The 23,791-nt window shown below is 34.4% G+C and overlaps 3 protein-coding genes and 2 long non-coding RNA genes across 5 annotated transcripts; 1 reads left to right on the forward strand and 4 right to left on the reverse strand.

Moving 5' to 3' along the window:
* Positions 1–55: 55 nt before the first annotated feature.
* On the reverse strand, positions 56–2,993 carry LOC147514119 (Tetratricopeptide repeat (TPR)-like superfamily protein). Its single transcript, XM_086597536.1, is given in 4 exon segments — positions 56–546; positions 1,286–2,208; positions 2,471–2,620; positions 2,622–2,993. Coding segments are annotated over 3 exon segments (1,299 nt in total). The 5' UTR covers positions 2,979–2,993; the 3' UTR covers positions 56–546; positions 1,286–1,416.
* Positions 2,994–3,392: 399 nt separating this feature from the next.
* Positions 3,393–6,498, reverse strand: LOC147514120 (DNA-directed RNA polymerases II and IV subunit 5A-like). The gene is made up of 3 exons (XM_086597538.1): positions 5,978–6,498; positions 5,014–5,127; positions 3,393–3,774 (listed from the first exon to the last, which is right to left on the reverse strand). Exons 1-3 carry the CDS (start codon positions 6,359–6,361, stop codon positions 3,649–3,651), a joined length of 624 nt encoding a protein of 207 aa, XP_086453664.1. The 5' UTR covers positions 6,362–6,498; the 3' UTR covers positions 3,393–3,648.
* A 3,919-nt stretch (positions 6,499–10,417) lies between these two features.
* Positions 10,418–12,153, reverse strand: LOC147514121 (uncharacterized). The gene is made up of 2 exons (XR_015217453.1): positions 11,074–12,153; positions 10,418–10,793 (listed from the first exon to the last, which is right to left on the reverse strand). It is a non-coding gene; the product is annotated as an uncharacterized LOC147514121 (long non-coding RNA).
* Positions 12,154–15,121: 2,968 nt separating this feature from the next.
* LOC147514122 (uncharacterized) lies at positions 15,122–16,494 on the forward strand. Its single transcript, XR_015217454.1, has 4 exons — positions 15,122–15,252; positions 15,380–15,561; positions 15,922–16,182; positions 16,265–16,494. It is a non-coding gene; the product is annotated as an uncharacterized LOC147514122 (long non-coding RNA).
* Positions 16,495–21,767: 5,273 nt separating this feature from the next.
* Positions 21,768–23,156, reverse strand: LOC147514123 (F-box/kelch-repeat protein At3g23880-like). The gene has a single exon (XM_086599601.1). The coding sequence runs from the start codon at positions 23,032–23,034 to the stop codon at positions 21,841–21,843; it is 1,194 nt and encodes a 397-aa protein (XP_086455727.1). The 5' UTR covers positions 23,035–23,156; the 3' UTR covers positions 21,768–21,840.
* Between the last annotated feature and the right edge of the window lie 635 nt (positions 23,157–23,791).

Raw genomic sequence — 23,791 nt, forward strand, 5'->3', positions numbered from 1 at the left:
GCGTAATTATCCTATATTACACCAATATATATCAGTAGAATGGGGAAAATGGTCATGGATGAGAAATCATAAAATGGTATTTAAGGCTCAGCTGGGTACAGAAGTAAACTTACTGTTTTCCGAAAAATGGGCTTACTAGTGTAATAGTTCTGTCTAGAAGGCAACTGCATCAAGTACAAATTTTCACTCACCGGGAAGAGTGTTGCTAAAACACCCTTGAATCCCACTGAAATACACCAGCTAATTGTTCATATCATAGAAGCTCTCACAATGAGCTGTGAGCACAGCATACAGGAATTACATAACTAAAATAAGACTGACAAAAAAACCAGGGCCAATCATTACAGCTGCAGTAAAGGTCAATATGCTAGCTTTATGTCTCAGGTCCAACGGAGCAATCCCTTGGACGAATATACAAAACGGTACCTACACGTCTCTCCCAGTACTTGTTTGCTACAGGTATGATGCTTGTAAAAGAATTCTCTGGGAAATGGCAGTCATGATATACAACAATCCCTCTGGCAAAATCACGTCTAGGTTCCCAATCTGCAAGATCACTGAGAAGAGTTATATCGTCTGAAAGAAGCCTTTTTCTAAGCACTGACAAAGTCTCTGTGACATTCAAAGAACACACTCCACAATAAGGTTGGTTTATCCCAGATTTGAAGGTGATATTTAAATATAAAAAACCTGTAAAATAAACATTAACAAACTATTCTAGAACTAAATCCAATCTGAACGCATAAGCAAGATTACAGGTTACAAACATACACCTGAACAGTACTTGATGACTATAGTCAAAAGGGCAACCTCTTGGTTCACCAGAAAATACATGGCGAGTGGCAGAACATGGAAGAGTTGTATATCATTTGTTGTCGGTAGGTAGAGTGCCCCAGTGTAAAATAAAGCAAAGATGAAAACAGTCCAGTGGCCTACTGGTCAAGGCTTGGGAAGTCGGGCCCAATATCAAGGGTTCAATTAAAGGGACTAGGGAATGATGTTCTAACTATCAAACAGGTCCATAATGACGCTTGTTCACTACTGGAAATGTGCCACAGCTACCAGAAGGGACAGCTTAGACATTCTCACAAAACTGTTCTGAATATAGAGACTTTTTGTTTGACATGCCATTCATTACATCAAATATAGGTACGTTTATCAATGAGATATGTAGGTCGTACTTTAACAATCATTAGATGGTTGATGAGAATCACAACCAAATTACCATACCACGCACCACTAAGGAAAAAGACAGTCAGGTGACCAACTAAATAATAAATAGTACCTGACGGTCGCCAAAAGTCACAGCCGAATGATTTTCTTGGCATGGATGATATACCGAATGGTAGATTTTGGATGTTATGGCATGCTTCCATCGAGGATCAGTCATAATAATGCACAATCAGAATATGCAAACTATACACCAGAAGTTTCACATTTGATCTCCTTGGCAGCATATTCCTTCAATACAAGAGCCACCTCATCTACCACTCCTAATCTACGAAACCAACACACTAGAACTTCGGAACCTTCTTTGCCAAGCACAAAATTATCTTTCTCAAGGTCTATCAATAGGTCCAGTGCCAAGTTAAGTTTGTTCTCCTTCTCATAAGCAGCCAACATCAGAGCCACACATTTATCACTAGGTGTTAGTCCAGCACGTCTCATATTTTCAAACACACGACGAGCCCCGTCACTCTGACCTGCCACTCTATGTGCATTGATTAGGAGAGCGCAAAGTTTGACATCTGGAGAAATCCTGGCAAACTGGATAGCATCAAACACCCTTTGAGCTCCAAGTGTATTACCAAGAGTGGAATAAGCTCTTAACAATGCCTTGTAAACTTCTTTACCCGCATAAATCTCTTGGGCTTCCATTTCTCCCAGCAAAATCTCTCCACGGTCAGGCATTCCCGCTCTCACATATGCCATGATCATTGCTCCATAAGCTCTTTTGTCCAATGGTAAGCCTAGCAGCTTTAATTCTTCAAATATTTCTTCAGCTTGCTCAAGACTTCCAGCCTTGCTGTACATATTAATAAGTACGGTCAAAGTTATCTGATCGCAAGTGAAGCCTCTTTTCTTCATGGCCTGGAGAGTAATTTCAGCATCGTGTAACCGATTTTGCTTAGCATAGCCATCAATCAGTTTGGTGTAGTCACGTATATTGGCTTCAAAAGAATCTTCCAGGAGGGCATATTCTGTTACCTAAGAATGATATTGCATACAAGAATTGTCAACTTAAAAAACACAAACAGTAACCATACTTACACTGACTGCTACGACCAAAAAAGATTTAAAATTTGAAAACTCTCGCAATTGATGAGGTCTACATCCTTCCCCAAGGTATAAAACATTTCCGTAGTCAGTCAAGCAACCAAAGTACACACTAAATATTCACAATGCTACTATGCCAAAAATCCATATTAAAATTTCTAAGTAAAATAGATTTAAATAGAAACATAATCACCTCAGAGACCAATGGGACTTCCAGTTTGGACATTTCTTTAAGAACCAATAACCAATCAGCTCTACGAGGCTTCATAATCTTCACCCAAGACCTTAATATAGAAGAAAGCGTAACCCCATTCTTTTCAGAATAATCAAAACAAATAATCTGTTTCCATGAAAGCCTTATCTCTTTTACTCATTTTTGGAGGGAGTTGAGATATTGCTTTTTCTTGGGCTTCACTTATGTTTGGCCCAATTTTAATCCATTTATATTTCTTCTGTGTTTCTTCTTCTTCTTTTTCCTGTTTTGTTATAGTTTCTTCAACTAAAGAGAATCTAATAAGTGGAGTAAAACAAGGTGTTCTAGAAGGTGTTTGTGTTTGAAGAAATGGGGTTTTGGGTAATGGACTGATAATTGGGTTGGTGTAGGATAACATTTTACTGGTGAAGAGGCTGAGGATTTGCAGAAGAGTTGAGACTGTGAGAGTGGAGACTGGGTCATCCAAATCAGTTCGGTCATGGCCCATAGGTGATGTATTATGAGACAAGTCATAATACCAAATGCATGAAAATGAAGTTTCTGTTTTACTCTATCGTGCGCCTATTTGCAGGAACTGCAAGACAAACAATCCAACAACCTGGATTGAAGAGTCTCAAGACTCAAGAGGCACATATCTTTAGGTGCAAATGAGTTGTTCCAAATTCGATCAGCACACAAGGTCAATACTTCAAAGTTCAAACAGTACTACTTTGCAGCTGTACAATGACAAAGTACAAAATACACAACTGAAACTTTTATTTATCTCTGATCCAGAACAAGGGCATGATTTGACCAATATCTTGAAGCTGTAAACTAGGGGAAACCCCCAATGATAGGGATCATAAAGATCGACTGATATTGGGATGTTGGATATCAGGAAAAAGATGTGCACAGTTAAATGTAAACAGAACTAAGCAATAGCATGCTAAAACCGCATCCAAAATCAGATATCCAATAACAGTTCTAGCGGAATTTATCCAGTACAGGTTTCTGTAACAATATGGGTATACCCAAGGGATAACACTGACAGCCTTTACTCATTGGTTTATCGGATAAAGGATAAAACGTAGGTACACAGTCCACAAGTTTTTAAGGTAGCTTAAAAAGCAAACACAAATCATTTCTTCAGCTCTGGTTTCTAACTGAGGCACATAGCTCTAGACCACGTAGCGGTAGGTGATATATCTTCCTGCCGTCTCACTTGGACGAATGATCTTCACAACTTGGCCACGTTTTAGCCCATAATATCTAGCAACAGGATCAGTGATCTGCATCCTCGGAAGCTGAAAGCAACCACAATGGTATAACCGTTAGAAATTGGAATATTCAGAAGGGTCTACTCACTAGTAGCTAAAGTTGATAAAAATAACAGAACATATAGGAGACAGCAATGTGCTGACACATAATTATTCTTATTTCTAGATATTCAAGAAACATTTCATGCCTACAATAGATCTATTTCATGAACGCAGCATGTATTTAAAACTCCAAAGCAGACGAACTAACAAAATTTAGCTGTTAAGGAACATGAAAAAAGAAGCTTCACAGGTTACAAGAAAGCAGCTAATGCATAAGAGAAGAAGATAATACCCATTGTCAACAGACCAAACAGCAGTCTTCATGCTAGCAGGTGATCTTAAACAAGATAGCTTATACAAAATTAAAAAGGACAGCCTATAACAAATGAGAATTTTGATATTGCAACATAAAGTACTGAAGTGAATAAAAAAATATACTTGTTGTATATTTTGAATCCTTTAGGAGTATCACATACAAAGCTTAAATTTATACTTAAACAATTAGAGAAAAATGCTTAGATTGGAAACCTGGTGTCATAATGGCCAAACACATGCTGAGATTTTTAAATCTTTCAACTGCCCCAAGACTTGCACTACATGCTAGCACGACCGACTTTCCAACAACATATTTTGTTGGAAAATCTCCATTTCCTGCTTTGGACATGTTTGTGGAATCGATTGCCTCCATTGGGAACGTATCATGTACTAGTGATTGTTTATATATATGTTTTTCTTGCCGACGTAAGTTACTCTAGTGATTACCAGAGTAAACTATTTATGGATTGAGTTTAAATTAGGCAATCACTTGTTGTTGTTTACAATAGGTAATCACCGTTGCAGAAAACAGTGATCACGGATTTGACGAATTTTATAAATAAACGGTAACTTATTTCTGCAATTGGATTTGGCGATTGTTACACTATAATGTTGTAATTCCCTATAATTGAAACAATTGAACAAATCTATATGTTTGGCCATAATTGTTTAATGTATATTCTGGACACCCTTTTGATGGCTAGCCAGTTTCAGCAATAACAAATAAGAGGGTTTGTAACTTGGTATTCGGCATCGATAGAGTTATCAAAAAGTCCGCCAAACTTGGATATTACTAGTTTACCAATAGCAAATATATTCTTACTAGGTAATCACCGTTGCAGAAATATTAGGTGGGTTGCGACATAAAGTACTGAAGTGATAAAAAGAGTGCATCAGCTCAGAACCAACCTGTGTTTCCTTTAAGGTATAGCGCTCAAGTAAGCTCTTCTTTTGGTCGGGTCCAAGTACCTCATGTTCAGGAACAAGAACATGCTCTTTGATGTTGACGAGAAGCTCCGCTTCCTGTCACCAAAGAAGTTATCGTCAGACTAAGTTATTGTTTCTTCATCAATAGGTAAGTCATGTTTCTTAGTCTTAAAAAAGAACCAGAAGTTTTATTTCAGAAGTTTATGACAATTAACACATTCTAAAAAACCAAATAACAAGAAACAAACTTCTTAAGATCAGTGATATATATCGAAATTGAGAATACACGAACAATAAGGACAATAAAGCAAAGCTCCCATCTTATAAATCGTCTGTACTACAACAATGTGAGATTAGAAATCAAGAATGATTTAAGCAATAACCAAGTGGCCAATTCCAAAATCTCTTGGCAATTATTTATCCTTGAGGAGTTCACACCTTAACCGCAATCAACTGAATGGTCCAATCCCTACATCTCTTGGTAATTTGTCAATGTTGAGAAAATTAGATCTCAGTCGTAATCATTTGCATGGTCCTATCCCTGCTTCTCTGGGGAAGTTGTCAGCTTTGACAAAAATAGCTCTTAATCACAATCAACTCATTGGCGACATTCCCACGTCTTTTGGAAGATTAACGAGCTTAACAAAAGTAAAGCTCAGCTCCAATCAATCGAACGGGAGTATTCCCAGAAGTCTAGGACGAGGTTAGATTTATCTAATAATTCACGAGGTGTTGTATCTGATCAGCACTTTGTTAAACTCTCTAACTTAACAATATTAGACTTGACTGTGAATTCCCTCTCTTTAAGAATGAAATCTGGTTTCCAACTCGCATATATTGGATCTTGCAAAGTAGGACCTCAATTTCCTCAATTGCTTCGAACACAGAAATTGAGGATATTGGTACATTGGATATAATAAATTGAGGGTAAAAAAAAAGGGCAGACCTGAAAAACCTCGAGGTGAAACTTAGTAGTAATCTCAGCAATACAATTTCTAGCAAAGGGAGTTAAATTCTGTTGCACGACGAGAATAGCCCTGAAAACATTCTCAGTCTTCATCCGGTTGGTGTAAGTCTTCATTGTCTTGACACCGACTTTAGCCTCCTCGGGGAAAAAAACATATATTTGATCAGAGCCATCGTTGTTTTTAGATTTATGTATAGCTAAATCTTCTCTTTTCACATGATCTCCAAATTTATCAACGAAATCTTCTCTCGTTGCTCTCAATTCGAAGTCGGCTACTAAGTATCCTCGGTCGTTTAACATCTGCATTACTGTTTTTCTGATACGAAATAATCTTGTTATCTCTTCTTTTTCTTTGTCTGCCATTCCAACTTCAGCTTTCTTGCTTTCTTTGTGTTTGTGTTTGTGTTTTTATACCCCTGATAAAAAAAAATCCCCAAATTAGTACTCGGGGAAATTTCTCTCTACTAGTCACCGACACCGTGCCACACCGTTTCGGACTTAGTCAAAATGGTGTCCACACATCGGTTAACTGGGCAAAAAACAGAATTTCATATTTTTTTCAAAATTTAAATCCCAAACGACATGGCCAGTTGGCCATACCGTTTGGATCCAAACGGTGTGTCCAAGTCGTTTGGGACTTAGTCCAAACGGTGTAATCCCAAACGACATGGACACATCATTTTAGACTTCGATCACCGGTGTGACGGGCCATCGCATGGTGTGCAAACTAACAACCTAAATTTGGTCGTTTAAGCTTAGGGTGTTCAAATTTTCTCGTTCAGCCATATATTCAGCCATGTACACATGCATATTCAACCCTAGTGTTTAGTGTTAGTGTTAGGATATAGTTTTCTTTATGGTTTAAAGTTTACGATGGTGGAAGATAAGAGAAGAGAATGACTCAAAAGGTTGCAACAAGTGAAATTCAGGTTGGTTTGGGAAGTGCCCAACACAAAACAACTCTTGGGGCCAATGGCACATTTGTAATAATTGTTTTTGTTTTTGGGGTCTACCCAATACAATATGGGTCCGACAGTAACGATACCATATACCATTAATACTCGGGGAAATTTCTCTCTACTAGTCACCGACACGTAATATTTTCACCATAGGGTTAACAGTCAACTAGAGTTGACCTGGGTCTAGCGGCGGCGAGGGGTAATCCTAGATAACCCTTTCAGGCTTTCACCATGAAAAAAAAACGTATTTTTTTGGTAGATTTTCTATGTTGAAAAGTTTTTTAGTACTATTATTTAAGATTTTTGTTATTATGTTTGACGATATTAGGTCGTAAAAACTTAGCATTAAGTAGGGTATGTAAAAAGTGGAATTTGTATAATAATCGGTGAGATATATTAAAGCACCTACTAACAGCGAGCTTTAATTAAGCATAATAAATAGGAAATATAAATCAAGGAGAATCAAGAGATGTGGAGAACCCACTCTTCATTATTCCGAACCGAATATCAGAATTCCGCCCAATATTTCAGTTTCTCAAAAAATCGGAAAAAACAGTTTAGAGTTGAAATATTTATAGTTTTGAAATTTTTGAAATTCCAAATATAACATGGGTTGAAATATTGTGGATTTCGGGTTTTGGATTTGTCGGAATTCCAATAATTCCGAAATCCCAAACTATAGGAGAACCAAAAAATAACTGGAATCATTAAGTTGCGTCCCCTCCTTTCCTCTTTCCTAACTTTGAGTTTTAAATGTGGAGAAAGAAGAGTTATAAGAGATTGCCAACACTCATTGTACACATCAAGGGATTTGCCACTTCACCTAGTGGGTAGTGGTAGAATCTATAGACAAATATAAATTAGTAAACTTCAAATGTTTGAAAAATAAATATTAGAGCATTCCTAATGCAAGCAACAACTTGTTACATTTATATAGGCGCTACATATGACTATTTCCCCTCATAGTTATTTTTTTTGTGAGAAACTACTAGGGGTTGCCTAATACAAATGTGACTTTAAAATTTGAACGGAATGTATTTATTCCGTCTGAATGTAAAAAATAAAAAAATATCGAAAAAACATGTCGGACGGAATTAAACATCTCGTCAAAAAAAAACAAATCGAAAAAATATGTGAGACGGAATAAAAATTTCGTCCGAAGATCACAAGTCGACAACTATCTCAGTAGCAAGTGTTACTCTCATTGTAACTTAATGAAAAAACTACTATTATTGTCACCCTTGCATTGGGCCATTGTTTTTGGCTTATAAGAGCGACAAATTATTATTTCCCCTCAAAGTTGTTTGCATTGGGAATACTCTTAAACAAGCGAGGCGGGTTTGATTGTGGGGAAAACAAAGCACGCATTGACCACTTGATAAAAAATACTCCTTGTTTAGGTGTGGAGAATAAATAATATAAATATATATCATACTACTAGTGGTGGGCCTAATGATAAAAAAAATGACAATATTTTAAATATCGATATTTATCGTAAACGACGATATGTTGAAATATTAATTTCTTTTATTACCAAAACCCACTCTTAGTTGACCAAGAACAAAACTCTTTTCATCATACATGACTACCTTTGCAACATTTGTACATATGGCAAAGACTATCAGTCGTGTAGGTCCATCAAGCAACACTACCTTAGAAAACACGACAAATTCATTCCCCACTTGGCATGAACGGAGCCAGGATTCTAAGTTAGAGGGTGAGAGATTATGTGCACGCCCCACCCCACCAAAAAAAATACATGTTATGTTATGTTTCTTTCCCCACTTGGCATGGACAATTTAGCTTGTATTTCCCCAATGGTTTAGTATTTTTGGTTGTAATTTTAATTGAAGCGTTGTTTAATTATAAGTTTCTACGTAAATCGTCTTTGTGAATTTTTATAATGGAGAGTACTTAAGAGTAGATGTGGAGTCAGATTCAATGAGAGCAATACAAGCTATAAAAGGTTCAAAACAACCACCTTGGTATTGCTTGAATATTCTTAATAGCAATTTTGAGTCTTATTCCATTGTTTGAGGTGATAGAGTTTAAGCATATATACAGAGAATCAAATATGGTTGCAAACCACTTGGCTTCTCTGTATAGTACTGGTATGGATACAGGTCCTTGTGTAATGTTGTTTTCTCCTCCTTTTACTGAAACTCTTTCTAAACTTGTAAGGGAAGATATGGAAGGGAAAGTGTACTATAGATCTTTATATTAATGGAAGCAGGGGAGGCTATAATCCCAACTACTTAACTTAAAAAAAAAAAAAAAATGGAGAGGACTTTGGTTTAAGATTTTATTTTTCATTAGTTTTAAATTATTAGAATAATTAAATGATAATGGGTTTTTGAAAGTTGGAAGTGTATAACACCTCGAAAATCAAAAAATCGAAAACAAATATTGTTATTCCGATTTGGTCGAAATTATGACAAAATGTGTATAATATAATTGAAATGAGCTTAAGAATAGAACAGAGTCATACCAAAGATACCACACAAGTCACCCTATTAGTCAATTTAATGCAACATTTGTGCTATTTATTGAAACTAGGCTCTCCTTGTACAGGACAACTTCCAAATCGATTTGAGGTACTTGAAAGGAAGATACTTTATTTCTAAAGCGATAGCGGGATCGCACAAGCACAATTTACCTTCTTCAACAACACAATAACATTCAGTACCGTCACATAAGCATTGTTTGTAATGTAATATAAAAACTAGCCATGCAACCCGACCTGTGGTCGGGCTGTTATTCTTAAACCCATTATGTGTAGGACTGTTAATTTTTAGGCTTTTAATTTTGGTTGATGTGCTTAAGCCCATTTGTATAATATATATATAGTTCCTAGCATTAGCTTTTGCCGAAACAGTAACATTATGAAGTTACAAATATAATTAACTAAAGATTATAAGTTCGATTCCTTTCAAATTAATCCCAAACTTGTTAACATAACAATAGAGAAAAATGAATGTTATTGAAGAACAATTTTAAGAGTAAGAAAGTTTTCACATGTTATTTAACAATGTTAGCAAACCATTGTATTCAAAGTTTATCAGTGAACGGAAATTACATAAGTTATAACTTTTAAGATGTGGACATCACTAAGAACTTAACATGGTCTTATATTGATCAATGATCTTTTATTTTCCTATTATTTATTCATAGCTAGCCAAGGGACCTCACCTAATGATTGTGTGATGCAATCCCATCCATGAAACAAAAGATAAGGTAAGGGGTGTGATGCTTGCAACTTGGTGAAAGAGGAGATATTTGTTGTTGAAGAATAGTTGCAAACTTCTAACTTGCCTTGAAAAGAACATAAAATTAAAAAAAGACTAAAAAGCTTGAAGAAGTAAAAAGAAGATGATCATTGGAAATACAAAAATGAACTGTCATTGCCATTGAACATATCAGTAGATAAGTAGATACACGAAAATATCAATAGACACAAAAATACGACAAAATTCTGCACGTTCAACTTTATATTTCTCTTTCACATTTCACATAGAGAGCAATACATTTACATAACTAAATGATCTCATTAATAGTCATAAACTCTCACATACTCCAAAAACTCGTTCAAGTGTGTACATTTTTTTTTTTTTTTGCTTTTTCATACAAAAAAACTATCTGCATAGTATAATCACTCTCTATGGTATACCACATAATATAATTGTTTTATGCGGTGATCCTTCATTGTTTGGTATTTGTACAATCATAAATAGTTGGAATTCGTTGTGCACCATGAACATATCTGTTGTGCACCTTGAAAGTGACCATGTGATTAACCACTGATCTTTGCATCCCTAGGGTTTGTTCTACCACTCGCCCTGCAATGCCAAAAGAAGGTCAATATACCACACCAATTCAAAAGTCTATACAAAAAATCTAAGCTATGTGCTTATATATATAACAAACATGCATTTTGTGTACATGTCGGTTTTGTATTTGTGCCAAATTATGTTGTTACCAATATGTCTAGCGTAAACCTTGAATGAAATATCTAATATATTGTCAAATGCAAATAAATATATTTAGTGGTAGTTCTAACTGCATATATTATATAGATTACAACCATAATATTTGTTAAGCAGGGTACGTTGGACTCACTTTACTTGTCGTTGACTCGTAATGGTCTTGTTTCAAATCACCGTACAACTTTTCTAGAGCCTCTAAGTGAGTGTCTTTGGTTCTTCAATTTTTTAAGCTTCTATATCTGCTGAAATTATTGATGAAAACAATATTAGAAATTTTAAATGCAAGAGTAAACAGATTATCACATTTGTCACTGTTATATATACTGACCGTATCATAAGAAACAAAGTGCCTGATCAAAACTAATGGAACCATTCTATAAGACAACTCCTCAAATAGTCAAACTCACAATTAAAACCATCTTATCACATAAAAAAAATAGCCATTAATATGACTAAAGAATAGGAAAAAAAATCAAACTTTCATAGAAAGCAAAAATCTATATTATTAATTATTAGGAGGGACAACCAAAAGCTACCGCAACGTCTAAGAGCTCCTAAAAATGCTAAGCATTCAACTGCCCGTTACTGACTTGCAAACATCTTACATAGTAAATTGAAGACATATAATATAATACTATTTTGATGAGAAATAGAAGTTACATTAACAAATGAAAATAGAATTTCATACGCATTCCAGTTTAAGATTTTGAGGTCTAATGTAATTTTATTTAAATAAAAAGTAAAACTAAGATTCTTCCTGCCATTCCATAAGTTTATAATGCATGGGAAACATAACATTTTCATGACAATAACCGACAAAGGTATGGAAGTATTTCAAACAACAACAATTAACATCAACTATGATATGTATAATAGAAAATTCAATTTAATCTTTGGTTTAAATGATTAATATAGAGTCTAAGCTACGGAAATACCCATCAAAGAACCATTTCTACAGTTTTGGAATATAGAACCATGGCGGTCTCAAATAGAGCTTCAACAAAGAACACTATCGATATTTAAATCGTGGAAGACATAAATTAGGTAGGCGAGAAACTTATAATAACTACTCAATTTGTGATTTAAGGAAATAGAATGTACAATGTCAAAATGGGTAAATAAGGTATCACACTTGCAGACATGTTTCCCTCCCATCCTTGAGCAAAACCTGATGGTGTGCAACAGAAAACTGTTGATGAAAATTCGGTAGAAAAACTACTACTGCATCTTGTAGCCAAAGTTAAACTTATTATTAGAAAATCAAAATTTCATTTGGAAGAGGTTAAGAAATAAATTTATAAAAATCAGAAAACAAAATGATTTAATATTGGATGAAATATTGATAGTTATCTCTCAAGCTGCATGTCATACAATCACTGCTTCCAAACTTTATTTCTTGGATATACCACTGTTAACAAAAAAAAAAAATCAAAGATGGCATAACATATATGAAGCTTGCATAAAATTCCCTTTCCAACTCTTTAAATTTGCTTCAATTCCAGAGTTGCATAGTAGCACAAATTGTATTAGAAGAAGTGAAAAGTAATGAATGCAAGATGTTTTATGGCATAGAAATGCCTAGGAGTATGTATAGTCTAAACTGTAATAAAGTGCCCCAAGGCTAAAATTTATTGATCTTAAACAGGTGAACACCAAAAGTTAGAAAAGGTAAGTACATGATAATTAGTGATCCCATATTTTTTAGCCATTTGGTTTTCATGATGCAGGGTATATCTCCTTATCTTGCTACCCAATGTTTGCACTGTTGCTGCGGAGAAATGATCCAGGGTATCTCAAGGCAGGTGCAAATAAATACCTACAATAAGTCTATGGTCTGTTCCGGAAGAGCTTGAGAAGTTAAATCCTAAGAAATTTTGTCATCCACTCTGTTGTCTCCTATTCCATCTCTTAATTATAATATTGTTATAAACACCTTAATATGCATATGTTTAGCATTTTGAGAGCACCATTGCTCGGTAGCATTGCCCACTGAACTTCCACCTCATGTCTTGAATTCCCTCCAGTGTCTTAATTTCTCCATCAAAAAATAAGAATGATAACACAAAACAAACGTTTTTAGAAAGAATATATTAGAAACAAAAGGAGAATTTAAACATACTTCATCATCAATTTAAAAAACAATTAAATGACAAAAAAAAAGGTAAAAAAGTATGCTCTTTCTAGCCCAAATTCAATACATCTCAATAAGCGTTTCTTCAAATAGAAAAAGGACACCAAAACAGAGTCAGGTCATTACCAGAAGCAAAACAAAGATGAACCTCACAATAACATGCATGTTTTTGAAATAGATACAAAAAATAAATAACTAAAAATCATAAATAACTAACCAAGAGAAGAGAAAGAAAAAAAAAATGAGAACACAATAATTCAAATAACAAATATTGACATTGCCACTTTTCATCACAGACCTTACTTCGATTTATATCTTGAACATTTTTTCATCACATACCTTAATTCAATTTAGATCTTGAGCCTTTTTCCTGCGTTTGGTTGTATATATGGTCCCCAAGACCCCAATAAATAATTCTCGCTAACCGCGTCTTGGGGATGAAATAGTCACTTATCATTGATCGATGTAAAATACGTTGTAGGGGCTTGAAGGCTGTATTGAAAAGAAATGATAGAGTTAGATGGAACTTTCAACTTTTTGAGAAGAAGAAGTCTGCAATAATAACGATGAAGTTGATGCTTCGAACAATTCTGATTAAATAAATAACCAATTAAAGCTATAAACAAAAGATATTAGTACAAAGCTGCTGAAATGTATATCTGCATCCATTGCGCCATATTGTTCTATTTCTTTCATTGAAGCTTGAAGATCGATTGGCTTTGCATTAGACCGGAGCCAATTTTGCATGCATATGAGGGCTTCAACCATGTTAGGTCGCAAGGAACTGTGAAATGGATAAAGTATACGACCTGTTGTGCTAAAAGCAAACTCTGATGCAACTGAAGTCACATGAATGGCCAGTACATGCCGCGCCAGGAGAGAGAGGAATGGATACTCGGTGGCAAGATTCAAAAGTTTTATGTCCACTTTCTTCTTCAAGAGGATATGTCAAATACTTCTCAACCTCTGACACACTCCCCAACCTTTGCTGCTTCTGGATATACCTTCTCCATTCAGTTTCAGTAGCAAAGTCCTTGACCTCATTGTCAAAGACAATTTCTTCACTCTCATTCTGTGATGCCATACTTGAGCTATTCCCAGCATACCACTCGTGCAAACACTGTAATGTAGTCTTCACTTTCCTTACAATCGGATCGATCTTCTAGGCTTCATATAAATCCATCAAACTAAACCTCACATATTTCAACTTGGACCTAGGATCGAGAACAACCGCAACTAACAATAACGGGTTGATCTTATTTTCGAGTCTCCAATGCATGTCAAACTTTTCAACCATCCTCAAACCCATTTCACATAAATATATTTCCTCAGAGTCGCATAATTGTTTCAAACTACTCCTCACTATGATAAGCTCATGAAACAAAATATCGGAAGTGACATAGTTAGACCCAAATATGTTGTTTATTGATTCTAAATAATCTTGGAGAAACTAAACAAACATTCTAATTCTGTCCCAATCACTCTTTTCCAGAGGGTCACTATAAGACTTTTTGCTTGGATTACTTTCTTTACTACTATCCAATGGCTTTTAAGTAGATATTAAACATTGCTCACCCACCAGGGGTCCTATCACCTTAAGGACTGTAATCAAATCACCATGGACCTTAGATATCTATTTCACACAGCTAATCCGCTTCAATGCTTTCACTATGGATCATACACAATTTCAAGGCCTATATAGATTTATATGCAGTTTACACACAACTCACCTGCATTAAACCCCACTCCAAAAAGGTCTAGAAAACCTCTATCATTAGCTCTTTAATACATAGTTAATAGTGTGCATTAGTCTTATTCAATAACTGTCTGTAATAAGCTAACATGGACCTATATCATGCTTCACCAATAGGGTATACAATTTATGAATCATCATGTGAAAAACGAATTAAAGCCTTTATCAAGTATCTTAGGTGATGCAACCCTTTGTAGCCCGAATGACTCAGGGTGTATTGGACTGTACAGGAAAATTTTGTGGATATATCTCACTTTTCAGTGAGGAATGTATATGAGATTGGAATTTCCTTTTGCACTTACTTCAACCTGTGTGAATTCTCCCATGAAATCTCACCCACAAATGTTCTTGAGGGTAGAAATATCTATTAGATGGGTCTTCTATCTAGAGAAGTCATGATAGTTTCCTTCTGCAATCAGTGACCCTCGGTTTGTCTTTGTCAATAAAGTTTCTGTTTGTATTATCTCCATTTTTGTCGCCAAATACAACAGCACACTTAGAGTGCTCTGTCCGTCAGGCTAAACTCGTGTGTCGTAATATTTTGTGGTGTTACAGGAGCTGAATGGTGTAGTGTTCTGGACCCTTGCTTGTGCAGTTGTCATTGACAACAGTAATTTTCACACCTTCTTGCATACCTTCCGTCAGGCTACAGGATGGCAAAACGAACTTGTTCTTTCTATAGTTCATGAACCCAATCTGGAGCCTAACCTGTTTGTTTCAACAGTTATAGTTTGTGGGTAAGATGTCATTATCTTATGAGAATGTTGATTAACATGAATAGTGTAACTTTTGATTATGTTTTAGTAGAGATTCCAGGAAAGATACCTAGTATAAGTATATAACACATGCAACTGAATTATGTAAATGCGTGCGCCTGAACTTATATATACCCAAACAACTAAACTCTCAATTGTAGTATCGTATTTTCAAGTCAAATAAACCACAAAGTTGTTATTCAATAACATATGGTCTTTATAAAGGTCTGTTACGGTTTAAATATTTATAATCCAATAACTTGCAAGCCGAAGTCATTTCGACTGGTTGTTTCCATAGTTGTGAGTTACTTCTGTTCTGATGTTTCTTCCCTCTGATGTTAGCGGTCTAAGAGAAAAGGTTTCGCAGACAAATAGGATTTTATCTGGTTTGGCCCAACGCTTTCCTTTTGTTCTCTCTCTTTTTGGGAGAGACTGTCCAGAATCTAAAGAGCCTCTACCAGATCATTTATTTGAAAGCCCTTACGCTGTAGAGCACACAAGTTCAATGAGTATTGAAGCTATGGTGAATTTGAATTCTTTAGATGATAACAGCAGCAGTCCTAATAGATACTTGGATAAACTGCAGTCGCCATCAGGTCGCAAGTATGTTCAAAGTCCTGCTTTCAGGTTTTTTTCCAGATTACCTATTGTTTTGGTCACATTTGATACTATATTTTCATTGTAGGTATACTGAACACGAAAGAACCAAGTTTGAGATTTCAAGTGCTAGTGACAATTTACTTCCTGATGATTATAATCAAATTTCTCAAGGTATATACTATAAAATAGTCGATGTTGTATCTGTATTATTAGGTTGTGTTTGTGGCATCCCCGTGCTCTATTCACAGAGAGACGAAATATAAGTAAACCCTAATTAAGAATGTTGGGCAATACAAATTCTTAAAAACAACAACAGCGACAACAGCATTATCAATTGTGACGAAATAATAATTATTGAATTATGTATACCTTCCTAGAAGAGCAGCAGATAAAGGTTGGCATGGTCTTCGTCTCTTGCGTAGAAAACAGTGGTGATGAAGAGAGAAGATGTACTTTTGCATTCATCGTTTTTATTGTGTTTATTGGGTTTTGTATTTCTAACGGCGAATAGGAAAATCATGCATGTGTTTACTTTCTCATTTTAGACACAATTGAAAAGACCAAAATGTTCTTTTATAAATTACTATACACACCAATAATATGGTTAACTTGTTAATCAACTAACTAATTATTTGTTAAGTGAGGACTTTTTTGAAAATTTTGATGACGTGGCTCACTATGAGCATCCTGAGAGAATGGATATTAATGTAGGTAGGATTCCGTTCTTTGAGAACCCTATCGACCTTGCCCAATACCCATAGTGTGAGGCTAACTGTATTGTGTATAATTGAGCCCACGAGTCTTTTACCATGTACTCATTCAAAACCCATATTTTTAAGTGCCAATTTTTTGTTTCCCATGAATAATGTGACCAACAAATGCAAGCAATTTTGCCCTTTAATATGGCCAACTCAAGAGTAGCGCTAGGATTAGTTTGCCCTAGATCCGGCACTGACATAGTTTGAAACACCTCATTGTGAATATCAAATGAAACAATCAAACAGGGATCATCAAGTCCTCCCAGCCAACAATAAATTTCATCACGGTACGGTATTTTAGGATCAGAAGCGATGTAAGAAATAGACAAGAGTCCAATCAGAGGAACATGTCACACAATTTTTACACTTACAACAGCTGAAGAACGATTGAAGTGTGATCAACAGCTGAAGAAGAGTTGTAGTGTGATTAATCTGTGCAATATAGCCTTGCCTGTGTAAAACCATGAGTACAACAAAAACTGAAACAATACATACATCGAAAAAGCATGTATGTACAACCATACATGGAGAACAATGGTATAGGAAACAGTTAAATAAACCCGGGCATACGCCCGATCATTTAAATATTTTGTGTGCTGAAAAGATTTTACAAAATGTCTCACAAAATTTTTCGAATTAGAATATATTTTTATTGAAAATAAACCGAAATACGTTAATGACCAACGATTATGGTACACAAGTACTTGGAAACTAAGGGATCAAATTAAGATAGTCTCTTCACTTTGTGGTTTAGGATATTAATCCATAATTTTCAAATAGAATTATCTTAAACTCGATCTAGCTTGTATAATAGTTTTCTTAGATTTATAGTGATTTAGCGCAAATTTTCGAATCAGAATATATTTTTATTATAAATAAACCGAAATATGTTAATGAGCATCAATTATGGTGCATAAGTACTTGGAAACTAAGAGATCAAATTGAGATAGACTATTCACTTTGTGGTTTAGGATATTAATCCGTAATTTTCAAATAGAATTATCTTAAACTCAATCTAGCTTGTATAATAGTTTTTTTAGATTTATGGTGATTTAGCAGCAAATTTTCGAATCAGAATATATTTTTATTAAAAATAAACCGAAATACGTTAATGAGTAGCGATAATAGTGCATAAGTACTTGGAAACTAATTGATCAAATTAAGATAGCCTATTCACTTTGTGGTTTAGAATATTAATCTGTAATTTTCAAATTGAATTATCTTAAACTCGATCTAACTTGTATAATAGTTTTATTAGATTTATGGTGATTTAGCGGTAAATCATCACCGTTCGGCTTATGTACTAATGTGTATGTATAAATCACTAAAACAAATTAATTATTTTCATATCCTCAAAGAATACACTACTCCCACTTAAAAAGATTTATCACATAAACGTGTTCTACGAACGGGTGTCATTATATTAAATTATTCTAAAAAATATTAGCAACTATGCATAGCTATGAGATATGAAAAATTATATTAATTACTAATTTAGATTTCTTGTACCACTCTCTATAAAAAAGAAGTACCAAACCTTGATAAAACTTATCGACTTCTTTTTATTGTTAAGTTTAATAATTGAAGTTTGATTGAAGTTTTGTGAGAATGCCCAATGCGGTGAAGATAATATTGAAGCTACTTGAATAGCAAGACATTCCAAATCACAATAAAATAATTATAATAAACACTATTTAAAATGCAAAACTATATTTGTCGAAACATTTATTCTCCCTACATATAATACAAATATGTTTTAGGATTATTAGTTAAATGCATTTGCATCAAGTTTTCGATTTTTCATTAATTATTATTTGAGGTTAGTTTAATGTAGTATGTTGCATCCAGTTTCCAATTTCTCATTAATTATTCTTTGATGTTAGTTTAATGCATTTGCACCAAGTTTCCGATTTCCCATTAATTATTATTTGAGGTTAGTTCAGTGCAATTGCATCCACTTTATGATTTCTCGTTAGTTATTCATTAAGGTTAATTCAGTACAGTTGCATCCAGTTTTCGATGTTTCGTTAATTAGTCTTTGAGATTAGTTCATTGCATTTGCATCCAAGTTCCAATCTCCCGTTAATTACTCTTTGAGGTTAGTTTAATACATCTGCATCCAGTTTATGATTTCCCGTTAATTGTTTTTCTAGGTTAGTTCGATAGTTTACAATTTCTATACAGTTTGCATACATGTAAGAGTCTATTTTTATAAATTCACTTTCGTTTTGGGTTCCTAATTACTCATGTGAGAAGACTAAAAAAGTGGACATTTATGCTTTGAGGTCAGTGCAATGCAGTTACATCCGACTTCCGATTTCTAGGTAACTATTATTTGAGGTTATTTCAATGCATTTGCATTCAATTTCTGATTTCCCGTTAGTTAATATCTAATTTTAGTTTAATGCAGTTGCATCCAATTTTTGGTTTTTCATTAATTATTCTTTGAGGTTAGTTAAATGTAGTTGCATCCAATTTCCGATTTTATGTTAATTGTTCTTTGATGTTAGTTCAATGCATTTGCATCAAGTTTCCGATTTTCCGATAATTATTTTTTTAGGTTAGTTCAATGGAGTTACATCAAATTTATAATTTCCCTTTAATTATTCATTTAGGTTAGTTCAGTGCAATTTCATTCATTTTTCAATGTTTCGTTAATTAGTTTTTTAAATTAGTTCATTGCATTTGGATCCAGTTTCTGATTTCCCGTTAATAACTCTTTAAAGTTAGTTCAATACATCTGCATCTAGTTTTTGATTATTTATGCTTTGAGGTTAGTTCGATACAATTATATCCGGTTTCTGATTTCCCGTTAACTATTCTTTGAGGTTATTTCAATGCATTTGCATTTAGTTTTCGATTTCCCACCAATTATTCTATGAGGTTAGTTCAATGCTGTTGCATTCGGTTTTTTATTTTCTGTTAATTAATTTTTGAGTTAAGTTCAATGCAATTGCATACAGTTTCTGGTTTCCCATTAATTATTATTTTGGGTTTGTTTGATGTATTTGCATACCGTTTCCAATTTTTCGTTAAATATTTTTCAAAGACTTGCTTCTAATTTTTAATTTCCCATTAGTTATTCTCTATCGTTAGTTTAATTCAATTTGCATAAAAAGTTTATGATTTCCCGTTAATTACTCTTTGAGCTCAATTATGTATTTGAATCTAGTTTCTGATTTCTTTATAATTATCTAATGTGGTGTGTAATATCAACTTCTACTGATCCATTTGTAGTGTCCTTGCAAACATGACATAAAAAGTAAATTATGCTTAATTTACTATGTGAGATCATCGAAGATTATCCAGTTCCCGATTTTCCGTTAATTATTCTTTAAATTATGCATGACTCACTATGTGGAATCTTCAAAGATTATTTACGAACGAGTGTTGGTATATTAATTATTCTGAAAAATATTTATAAATATGCAAAACTATTATATATTTATATTATATTGATCACTCAACCGAATTTCTTATAATGTGAAAACCTCACTCTCCATTAAAAAAAAAAGAATTCACCTTTGATAAAACCCTACAACTTCATTTTGTTATTTAATAATAGAAGTTTGATTGAAGTTTTGTGAGATTGCCTAATAAGACGAAGTTCATATATATTGAAGCTACTTGAATAACAAGGAGTTCCCAGTCATACAGAAATAGATAAGATAAACACAATTTTAAATGCAAAACTATACTTATCGAGATAATCCCACAACATATAACCCAACTATGTTTTGAGGTTAGTTTAATGCATTTGCACCCAGTTTCTGATTTTCCGTTATTTATATTTTGAGGTTAGTTCAATGCAGTTGCATCCAATTTCCAATTCCCATTATTTATTTTTTGAGATCAGTTCAATGCAGTTGCATCCAGCTTCTGATTTCTCGTTAATTATTCTTTTCGGTTAGTTCAATACATTTGCATCCAATTTCCAATTTCCTGTTAATTGTTCTTCGAGGTCAGTTCAATTCATTTGCATCCAGTTTCTGATTTCCCATTAATTATTCTGTGAGATTAGTTTAATACATTTGCATCTAGTTTTCGATTTCTCATTTATTATTCGATAAAGTTGCATTTGTATCTAGTTTCCGATTTTCCGTTAATTATTGTTTTAGGTTAGTTAAATGAATTTGCAACCAGTTTCCTATTTTCCGTTAATTATTTCTTGAGGTTTTGCATCCAGTGTATTTTTTTAGATTAGTTCAGTGCAGTTGCATCCGGTTTCTGATTTTCCGTTAATTATATTGTACGTATGATTGTTGTGTGATTAGTTAGAAATTAAGGCGCCCCAGTGGAAGAACTAACTGTCTTATTGATTGTGTACATATATGTATAAGTAAGATTTATATTTTAGGGCTACTCATACTAGCATTGTTTATAATACTGACTCGATTTGTATGTTTCCTTATCGGGTGTATTCATAAAATAAACATAGTCAATAAGTTTTGACAGAATTAATGTTGAAGAAGGTTGATTGATGTTTGTGGTTTGCGTTAGAGTCTCATTACATAATATATTTTGTTTTTCCTTGAGATGTAACAAATTTTCAGTTGAGACAATGGTTTGGTATTTTTGGTTGTAATTTTAATTGAAGCCTTGTTTAATTATAAGTTTCTACCTAAATCCTATTTGTGACATTTGTAAATTTTTATAATGGAGAGGATTTTGGTTTAAATTTTTTTTTTATTAGTTTCAAATTATTAGAATAATTAAATAATGATGAGTTTTTGAAAGTTTGGACTGGGGAGTGCATAACATTTCGAAAATCAAAAAGTCAGGAACAAATATTATTATTCCAATTTGGTCGAAATTCTGACAAAATGTGTCTAATATTATTGCATTGAGCTTAAGAATGGAACAGAGTCGTACCAGCATATATACCATACAACAAATCACCCTATTAGCTGACGAATGCAACATTTGTGCTATTTATTGAAACTAGGCTCTCCTTGTACTGGACACCTTCCAGATCAATTTGAGGTAGTTCGAAAGGAAGATACTTTATTTCGGCAGTAGCAAGATCCCAAAAGCACAATTTATGAGTGTTATCGTCACATACGCATTGTTTGTGATGTAATATAAAAATTCCGTTCTGCGAGAACCCTATCGAACTTGTCCAAAAACAATATTGTGAGCCTAACCGTATTGTGTATAATTGAGTCCACGAGTCTTTTACCATGTACTCATTCAAAACCCATATATTGAAGCCACAATTTTCTGTTTCTTCTATTTCCCATGAATATGACCAACAAATGCAAGCAATTTTGCCCTTTAATATGGCCAACTCAAGAGTAGCGCTAGGATTAGTTTGCCCTAGATCCGGCACTGACATAGTTTGAAACACCTCATTGTGAATATCAAATGAAACAATCAAACAGGGATCATCAAGTCCTCCCAGCCAACAATAAATTTCATCACGGTACGGTATTTTAGGATCAGAAGCGATGTAAGAAATAGGCAAATCAACATCTATAGGTCTCCAAGAATCAGTGCTTAAGCTGTAAATCTCCACTCGACACTTTTTTGTCACATAGGAAATATTTTCGAAATTAAACTTCACCACTTTGTAATCATCGGTTTTAACATCAAAAACTAATCCAACATAGACGGTAACTTCTCGTCTACGTAGAAGAGAGATCGGCGATTCTGGGAGAATTCTAATTTGTTTCGTCGCCGGGTTCCATAACCAAACATGGCGTTCATACCCGAAACAAATTTGTTGACAAATTACACCGTTACAACAGGAAAGCACTTCATTAAAATAAGGAGCCTTCGAAATCCACTCGGAAGACATATTCCTTAAAACGCAACACACGCCAATACGAGCGGACGCCTCAAAATTGTCAGCAGAGACTATGGAAAAATCAAGATTGCACCGACCGAGCTCATCTATCCTTACATAGGGATGCTTAACGATGATCTTCTCACTGTCCATCTTCTGATGGTAGTGGCAGTGTTGGGTGACGAAACGAGAGCTTTCAATGAGGGAGCGCCAGGACTTGCAGACTGACTTGAATCGCAAAAGAGACTTGACCGGTAGACAGATAATAATTTGAATTACCAAATCTCCAGGCAAATATTCACTGCTGACCATTGTTTTTTACTTTGCGATGGAAACTAACCCTAAGGATTGGAAACTCAAATTTCTTCAAAACCAGAGACTGAGGAGGAGGAAGAGGCGTGGGAAACAAGTTTATAGTTATATAGCTCTCCTAGTTTCCTACTTTTATACGCGTGGGGTCTAAACCTACCCCTTTTTGAGTTTGGGCCAATGGGCTGTGAAGCAAGTCGGTACTGGCCTCATCAGCCCTCATCCTAGTTAGGTGGGGAAAAAAAGTGCAAGTCCTAAACTCCTAGTGCATTTGGTTACTTATATATCCACTGTGGCCATTATGGTGCTCAGCAGTGATCATCAAACCACTGTTGCGTAAGTCTCACTCTTGACCAGTGAGTCGTTATGTAGTCGGTACTATTTATGAAAATGTCCTACTTACAATGCAGCAAACAACTGCATCAAATTGCTATAGTATAGCGGGGACCATTTCAAGTTTAGTACCAGCAGGCAGCTCACTTAACCAAAATCTGATGGTGTGTAACTGTGTATTAGCCAATGTGATCAACTAACCAATGTGATAAAAAAAAACTGAGGATATTCTTGCTATTGTACATATTATTAATTCAAGTAATTTTTCTTGGCTTCCGTTGTTTAACACTTTACAAAAATAAAAATATAATGGACAATCTAGAAATTGGACAATTGGTGGTATTTCTTGGGGGGCAAAAAACAGATCCGTTCGTGCGTGTTTTGGAGAAAATAAAAAAAAAAAAAATGGGAGAAACAATTAAAAGTC

This window comes from Coptis chinensis, chromosome 3 (genome assembly GCF_015680905.1).
Source record: "Coptis chinensis isolate HL-2020 chromosome 3, ASM1568090v1, whole genome shotgun sequence".
NCBI classification, from domain to species: Eukaryota; Viridiplantae; Streptophyta; class Magnoliopsida; order Ranunculales; family Ranunculaceae; genus Coptis; species Coptis chinensis.

Coding starts and splice junctions, on each gene's coding strand:
- LOC147514123 (XM_086599601.1), bottom strand. CDS start 23,034: ATGGTCAGCAGTGAATATTTGCCTGGAGATTTGGTAATTCAAATTATT.
- LOC147514120 (XM_086597538.1), bottom strand. CDS start 6,361: ATGGCAGACAAAGAAAAAGAAGAGATAACAAGATTATTTCGTATCAGA. Junction 5,128..5,977: donor TTCACCTCGAGGTTTTTCAG/GTCTGCCCTTTT, acceptor CTTTGGTGACAG/GAAGCGGAGCTTCTCGTCAA. Junction 3,775..5,013: donor ATACCTTAAAGGAAACACAG/GTTGGTTCTGAG, acceptor GGTTGCTTTCAG/CTTCCGAGGATGCAGATCAC.